The sequence below is a fragment of the Tamandua tetradactyla genome, chromosome 21 (assembly GCF_023851605.1).
Source record: "Tamandua tetradactyla isolate mTamTet1 chromosome 21, mTamTet1.pri, whole genome shotgun sequence".
In the NCBI taxonomy this organism is placed as follows: domain Eukaryota; kingdom Metazoa; phylum Chordata; class Mammalia; order Pilosa; family Myrmecophagidae; genus Tamandua; species Tamandua tetradactyla.
In genome coordinates this window covers 50,899,165-50,907,729 of record NC_135347.1, presented here as the reverse complement: position 1 = coordinate 50,907,729, position 8,565 = coordinate 50,899,165, and the positions used below count along the sequence as shown (strand labels likewise).

Sequence of the window (8,565 nt, the reverse complement as noted above, 5' to 3'; positions counted from 1 at the left end):
ACGGCGGGGTCGCGACGTGCTCGCGCCCGTGGTCACCCCGGAATTGTGGCCGCGAGCTCGCGCCGCCTGGTAGGCCTGGTCCCGGGTTACCGTTCCGGCCCTGGGATGCAACGCCGGAAGCCTGCATCTGGCCGCGCCGGTGCTGCCGGCCCAGCCCCTGCAAGCCAAGCGGTTTTGAGCAGATTCTTCCAGTCTACGGGGAGCCTGAAATCCACGTCCTCCCCTACGGGCGCAGCCGAGAAGGCGAGCCCTGCCTCGGCAGCGCCCTCTTTCCTGCCTCAGGTGCAGCGGCGCTGGCGGGGTTCAGTGCCGGAGGGGGCGGGGCTAGCTGGAGCGGGGGCGGGGCCTGGGGGCGCGTGGGTGGGATTCTCACCGCACTGTGCGCGGGAATCCGCGAGGTGGTGGGGCCCGCGGAGACGGCGCCGGGCGGGAAAGACGCGGGAGTCGCAAGCCGGCCTGACGGCCCAGGTGTGGCTCAGCGTCTTTGGTTTCCAATTGAAAGTAATGGACTTGAGGCCAAGGTTACACAGGCTTTTAGTGCCAGAGCTGAGACAGGAACTCAGGGCTCCTGGACTCCCATTCTGATGACGATAGGGGGCCAATGGGCGAAGGATACATCTTTTAATCGTCTTCTCTCCCCTCTTTTTTTTTTTCTGGTGGAGGGTTGGCTTTATTTTTATATGTGCTTGGTCAGATGACTAGAAAAAACGGCCGTTAAGTTATCGTTTTTAAGGCCCGGCAGTTGAAATGAGCGCTGTTATAAGCAGTCCTGTTGTGCAGTTCTCCGGTGACTGCGCTCTTGCAGTTCAGGTTGTGAAGTGTGACATGCATCTTGGGCAGATAAAATTTCTTCAAGCGGTACAGATGTGAATGGTTGGTCATTGAGTCCTTGTTGCATGTCACACGTCGACAGAGTAAAATTAGTAGTACTTATCCAGGAACACTGTTGCGGGGGAAAGCAGGAGGCTGAGCCCTCCTCGTTGGTGGGTCTCCGTATTTTACACTAACTGAAGATGTGGAAGGGGATTGCAGACTGGCTTTTAAACACCTGACAAGGTGTAATGGAACTGACAGGTTGGCTACTTCCATATCTTGTTTGCCTCATCTAATTTTCTTCCCCAAAAAGGGAATAGACATATTTTCTGATGTTTCTGATATAGGCTGCAGATACTGACAGAAGTAAAAAGAGACCTTTGACAAATGATGGACCTGTTAAAAAGAAAGCCAAGAAAGTCCAAGAAAAGGAAGGAAGAAATGATTTAGTAACACCTGGGATCCCTGGTGAGTTCTGGGACAGTTATTCTTTATTCTCACTAGTAGTCCTAGTTTGCCAGGGCTGCTGTAGCAAGCTTACTATAACAAATACCACAAATTGTCTGAATTAAACAGCAGGAATTTATTGTCTCACAATAAACCGAAATCAGGGCTTCAGCAAGCCATCCTTTCTTCCATAGTCTGCCGGCCAGCAGTCCTTGGAGTTCTTTGGCGTGTAGGTGCACCTCTGCCTCCATTACGTGGTGATCTCACCTTCTCTGCTTCTACTTCTAGTTTCTACTGACCCTGAGTCTGAAGTGAAGTGTACTATTCAGCCATAATGGACCCATTCTCATTCAGTTTGGTCTCACCTTAAATAATAACATCTTCACAGGTCCTGTTTTCAAATGGGTTCACTTCCACGCCATGCCTAACCTTAACTAATAACCCATTCAGCAGTCCTGCTCACAAATGGACTCACCACCAGGGGCAGAGGTTAGGACTTGGACACGTCTTTTGTAGGGGGGCATGATTCAGTCCCCAGCACCAGTCATGGCTCAGACGATTCTTGTATTTGCTAGAGGATAGAAGAGACTTCTTCTTTGTGGGTCTTTTTTTTTTACCTTTTGTGGAGACGATCCTCATTGTCCTGAGTAACGCCGTTTCCCTGAGGTGGAGGTGGTACGTGGAAGGGGATAGAATGGGATAGAATTGGAGGTCTGCAGTTTGGCTGTAGTTCTCCCAACTTTCCTATTCCTTCTGGCTGTTCTTTTTCCTGCTTATAAAATATTCTTGTTATAAAAGAAATATGCAAGATGGGCAAAGATCAAATATTGAAAGATCAAATAACTCCAACCTTCAGTGATGCCTACTGCTCATTGTTGGCGGAACTACATCTTCTTTCATGTTTTTTCTGTTTATACACACACATGTATCTATATACACAGACCCATAAATTATTTATCAATGCATTTATCAGTATATTATAAAATATATTAAAAAAAGAAAAGAAAAAACAAAAAAAATTATAAAATAGTATTATACTACATGTACTAAGTTGCAACTATCCTTTCCTTTCTTTTTTTACGTGGGACTGCCCTTTTGTGTGCTAAAAGGCATTGCATAAAAACAATACACCTTGAGCTCTTGAACTTCTAGAGGTAGAGATATGTTTGAGTATGATTTTTTCTTTGGTTTATGATTTCAGAATTTGTGGTAAAGAAAAAAAAATTTGTAAAGAGGATGAGACAAAGTAAAGAAAAAAGCCTCAATTCAGTGAATCAGGCATATGAGATATCTGTCCTTCCTCAAAAGGCAAAATTTGGACTTAGGGTCAGCATGACAGCCTGTTCTGAAATAACTACAGAAATGCAAATGTGTGTCTAAGGAAAAGATAAATCTGGCGATACCCCTTTCCTCCTTTTTTCTGAAGGAGGCCAGAAAGGAGGCATAATGTACTGTCAGAATTGGCATGTGTTCCTGTTGCATTTTCTGAGGCTGACTACCTCTCTGCTTCATTCTCCTTGACAGACTGATTATTTAATTTTTCAGTAAATTCTGTGAGCATTCATTCAGTCAGCACCCTCTCTTTGCCAGCCATGGTTCTAAAGATTATATGTAACTCATTTATTCTTCCCAACAACCCTTGTCGCTCTCCTTTTTATAAGGATAAATAAGGAGACATGAGCATTAGAGCAGTTAAATAACTTAACAAAAGCTACACTGGAAAGCTGATATTGGAATTTGTGAAAATAGAATGATAGCCTTTGACTTTTTTGCCATCCTGACTAAAAAGGGGAAAAGAAGTGTAACAAAGTATCAGTGGCTGAGAGAGTTCAAATGGAGTTGAGAGGCTACACTGGTGTTCACTCTTAGGCAAGCTTCAATTAGACATTGCTACCTATCATAGTTTGCCAAACCCCAACCAAAACCATTCCAGCCCATCCTAAAGAACACCTAGGGCAATATGCAAAATTCAACAAAGGTCCCATTCAGTAGCATATCTTTCCAGAAACCTACAAACTCCAAATGGGTCCCTGGACCAGTTAAGTCCTGAAACCTAGAGGGCCTAGCCTCTCCAGAGCATCAGCTGGTTCCATCTCCCTATCCCATGTTACTGACAGCCCCTTCCAACAAGAAGAAGTTAGAATGGGCATAGCCCAAATACCCCTAGAGAGTGGGATAGAAGGATTGGGGGTGATGGTGGAGTTGTGCAGAGATGGTAGGGTTTAACAGGCGAATATGATTGTTGAGTCATTGAATTGATGCTTCTTTTGGTCTTCAGTATCTTGGAGCAGCTAGAAGCAGAAACCTAGAATCGTGAAAGTGTAACCCATGCCAAACTCTGAAGTCTTAGAACCATTAGTTCTACAACTAATTGTGCTGTGCTTTGAAATTTATTGCTCTTTTGTATGTATGTTATTTTTCACTAAAAGGAAAAAAAAGTTGATTGTAATGATAAAAAATATTTACTCTTTCTAACCTCCTATATTCTGGAGCAGCTAGAAAGAAAAATCTGAGATGAAATGGTAGCCCATGACGAACTCCAAGATCTGTCCTTTAACTACTTGTTAAGAGTGGTCTGACAATTATTGCTTTTTTCTTTCTTTGCTTTGTATATATGTTATGTTAAACAATAAAAAAAGTAAAACAAAAAATGACTTTTGCCATTTGTTAAAATGGTGGTTGGAAAAAAATAATAAAATAAAAAAATAAAATCGTGGTTGGAAAGACGTGAGAGGAGTATCTACCAGCTTGGAACTCTTTCCTATCTGTTTTTTTTTTTTTTTTGCATGGGCAGGCACTGGGAATCGAACCCAGGTCTCCAGTGTGGCAGGTGAGAACCCTACCTGCTGAGCCTCTGTGGCCTGCCCCCATCCGTTCTTTTTAATAGCAGCTTTTTAAAGAGACATTGATAGTTCACCCATTTAAAGTATACAATGTGATTTTTTGGTTTGTGTGCGGTTATCCAATCACCACCCCAACCAATTTTATAATATTTTTGTCACCCCAAAAGAAACCCTGAACTCATTAGCAGTCATTTCCAACCCCCTTTTCCTCCAGCTGGCAATCACTGATCAATTTAGTCTCAATAAATTTCTCTATTCTGGACATTTCGTATGAACGGAATCATATAATATGTGGACTTTTGTACATGGCTTCTTTTACTTACCCTGTGGTTTTCAAGGTTCATCTATGTTGTAGCATGTATCAGTGCTTCCTTTTTGTTGCCAAATAACGTTCCATGGTAGGGGTCCACTTCGGTTTTTAACTTGTCAATTTACAAGCCCATTTTTATACCTGGGATCTACTAGGGAAGGAAGTTCTTATACTCACAAGGAAACATATACATTTGAAAATTGACTCAGGTATATCCAGGAGAATAATAATAAAGAAGCTAAAAATACATTTGAGAAGAGATTCAAAGATACGTATGTGTATGTTTTCCAGTGTTTCTTCTTTTATTTTTTTAAATTAAATTTTTTTTTATTATGAAAATAACATACGATAAAGCAATAAATTTCAAAGCACATCACAACAGTCAGTTATAGAGCAGGTGTCAGAGTTTGGTATGGGTTACGTTCCACAATTTTAGGTTTTTCTTTCTGGTTGCTCCAAGACACTGGAGACTAAAAGAAATATTGATATAATGATTTAGGAATGGTACTCATTTATTAAATCCTGTCTTCTCTTTTATACACTCCACCTTCTCCTTAGTTCTTTTTTTTTTTAAATTATTCATTTTTTAATTGATATATATTCATATACCATGAAATCATCCAAAGTGTACAATCAGTGGTTCACGATATCATATAGCTGTGCATTTATCATCACAATGACTTTTCTTTTTTGTGGAAAATAACATATATACAAAAAGCAATAAATTTCAAAACACATCGCAACAATTAGTGGTAGGACAGATTTCAGAGTTTGGTATTGATTACAATTCCATAATTTTAGGTGCTTACTTCTAGCTGCTCTAAGATACTGGAGATTAAAAGAAATATCGATACAGTGATCCAGCACTCATACTTGCATGTTAAACACTTCCTTCTCTATATAATTCCACCATCACCTCAAAGATATATTTTTAGAATAAGAAAAATCACAGTAAACAGAAGAAATCTCCAGTTTTCTGAGGTGGAAGATGGACAGTCATCCTTGAGCATGGAGTTAAAGAGATCTAGGGATCACATTGCTTTCTCAGTCCTCTTTACTTTAGAACCACCATTTTATGCCATTTCCAGAGCTATTTATTGGTGTCCTAATTCCTGAGCCTTTTGAGGATTTTGTGTTGTAAATTGGATTGATTCTTGGTTTTCTTCATAATTGGTTTAGGATTTAGTTTCAGCTCTTTAATTTGTTAATGCATGTCCCATTTTCCTTCTAGATTCAGACATTTAATTTGTAGTAGTGACTTCTCTGTATCCTAAGAATTTATGTCTAAAACCAAACCAAAACAAAACTAATGTAGTTTTAATGGCGTTTCAGGAGTGAGTGAATTTATATGTATGTTTCAATATGCTATCTTTACCCCAAATCCAATGTCTCATAATTTCTTTATTTTATTATAGTCAGGTTCATTGCTGTAGTGGGAATTACCCCCTTTAATAATTGTTGTGCTGGTTATCAATTGACATTTTGAGACCAAAATACTGTTGTTATATTTCCTTCTGATTTGCTAAGAGCCAAAGAAATGTCAGAGGACCGGGATTGTTTTAAAGTCTCTGGAAAAATTGAAAGAATTCTGCTGCGATTCTGCACCTCCTCCAAATAGAGTTCAGACAGAGCCTCTACAGGAGAGATTTGCAGTTTTGCCAAAATGTACGGATTTTGATGATATCAATCTTCTACGTGCAAAGAATGCAGCTTCTTCTGAAGATTCCAAATCTCAAATTAATCAAAAGGTATGTAATTGTTATGTAGGTTCTGAAATGCCAAAGGTCCTGTGGGGTTACTCAAGACAATGGTCCCCAAACTTGGCTGTTCATCTGAATTAGCTGAGGGAGATTTCATTTATTTTATTTAATTCTCCATGTATTGAGAAAGGTGATTTGAAATTTGTATTAAAACCAAAGTAAAGCAAAAACCTCCCAGGTGATTCTGATGCACAGCCTGGATTAAGAGCCACTGAATTGTGGGAACTGGGGATTCTTCGTTGATAAGTTCATAAAAGATAATTTCTTAGAGTCCTTCTTGTACTTTCCATGGCTACCATGAAAAATCACAAAAGGCAACATATGTAGATGTTACAGGTTTTCACTTGAAGGCTTGGCAGATGTAGAGTGGATTCAAAGGTAAGCCAAATGAAAGCAAGCTCTTCTTCCATTATATGTTTTGTGACATTAATTTTTGTCATAATTTCAAAATGAGAGAATTTAGCTCTAGCTTCATCATAGAAATCTATAATTCAGAGCAGTGGTTCTCAATGTTAGCTTTAAATTAGAACCACCTGGGAAACTTAAAAAAAAAATGTTGATAACAAGAACCTTCCCTCAACATCTTATTTAATTGGTCTTCACTGAGAACTGGGTATGGATGCTTTTTAAAAGCTCACGTTGTAATGTGTAGCCATGGTTGAGAACCGCTAAATCAAATAAATTGTTCTTTACAGGTTTTTGTCATTGAAATTCCTTAGAAAAATGGTCAAACCAACAAAATTTTGCATACAAGTTCATAGCGCTCTCCACAAGTCCAAATCCATAGATCTCCCCACCTGACTTACTTTAGATTATCAAAAAAAAAAAAAAAAAGCTGCTTTTGTTTTCATTTTTAATCTCTTTTAATACTTAGAAATGGTTCACCCAAGGGTAATGATCATAAAGTGTAGAGGATATAAAGTCTGTTAAGGCTCACTTTATTAATTGGGAATTTACCCCAGGACCTTACTGGAGTCTGTTTACTTTATACAAAAGTAACCTTTGTATATATATATATACTTTATGCAAAACGAATCAACTTGACGTTTTGAAGATGCAGTTGATTAGAAGTAACCAGTTAGGAGTGACACCTAGAAGCAGTGTGTGGCATTATCCAAAGTGATAGTTGTCTGGGTGGAGACAGATGAGTGGCAAAAGTTGTCGAATGATCTAAAATGCCCAGTGGTTTAGAACCATAAATGTGAGGTCAGTCACACCATAGGTCTTGATAGGTCCTGAAATTGTCATTTTATTATTCTCATTGTCAAGAAAAGGTTAAATTGAATTCATCATGCTCTCTCTAGGAAGAAGAGGAAAAAGAATACAGTATATCTGACAAGTATTTTTGTACAAATTGTTTAAAAAATAAGTTGCGTAACAGAGTAATTCAGATATTCACGTTGACATACCTGTTAGGGTCCCATATGGAACAAACTTTTTCTTATTTAATTCTATATATGAATAAGGAATAAAATAATTTTTTTCTAGGAAATGTTTCTTAAAGTATTAAATTCTATATGGTATTTCTGAGTTTTACGTAAAAGTCATGGAAATAGTGGAAAATCCATGAAAATTAAATGCAAATTAAAATTAAAAAGCAAATTAATAACTTTTCTCTAGGAAATATTTCTGAAAATATTAAGTTCTACAATTCATAGACTTTCTAAAATTGCATAAAAGTCTTAGGAACAAAGTAGGAAATCCATCAAAATTAAAAGCAAATGTGTATTCAGATCTGATATATAGATCCACTTTTCTCTAGCCACACCTCTCAGCTCCTTACCTTCTTGTTATTGCTGATCTTTAGAGATTTACGGGCTGTGGCCCTCAGTTAATTTGAGTATCTTTTAAAAGCTAATGTCCTTACCTGTTAAGGTAAACACTAACTCTTCTAACGTTTTTAAACGTTTGGCAAGTGTAACATACGTGTTCCTGGGTTTTCTTTCAGACCTGGACTCACCTCCCTGGGCATTTTTCTTCTCTTTTTCTCTCCTCATCCCTGCTGGTCACCAGTCTTTTAGGCCATACTTTTTAATTCCAGAGGCAGCTGGGTAAAATTTTAGATGTTGGCAGTGATAGTGACAACAAATTAGAAGTTAGATTTATCTTATACATTTGTCTCATTTTACCTTTGGTCTAAATTGAGTCTAATAAGTAAGCAAATAATAATTTGCCTTAAGCTCAGTAACTCTGAATAGGAATTAAGTTTGGTTTTCATCACAGGAAGATAAGAGTTGATTGCAACAAAAGAAAGGAAGATTTAAACTAATGTAGAAAGTATTATCTTGTGCCTTATGGTTTGGAAAGCTCTTTCTCATATCTCTTTACTGAAACAATTATAGTTCTTGCTTGGAATAAAGATTTATAGAAGATGCTATCTTTTAGAGTACGT

General features: G+C 38.5%; 1 protein-coding gene across 2 annotated transcripts in view; it reads left to right on the top strand.

The window, feature by feature from the left end:
* Positions 1-22: 22 nt before the first annotated feature.
* The window catches only part of MSH3 (mutS homolog 3), a 241,458-nt gene continuing 232,915 nt past the window's right edge, over positions 23-8,565 (top strand). For both annotated transcript variants that reach the window (XM_077139293.1, XM_077139294.1), the window contains exons 1-3: positions 23-282; positions 1,161-1,281; positions 5,941-6,161. In XM_077139293.1, the coding sequence (XP_076995408.1) occupies positions 106-282; positions 1,161-1,281; positions 5,941-6,161 (519 nt within the window). In that variant the 5' untranslated portion in view covers positions 23-105. The remainder of the gene's footprint in view (positions 283-1,160; positions 1,282-5,940; positions 6,162-8,565) is intronic.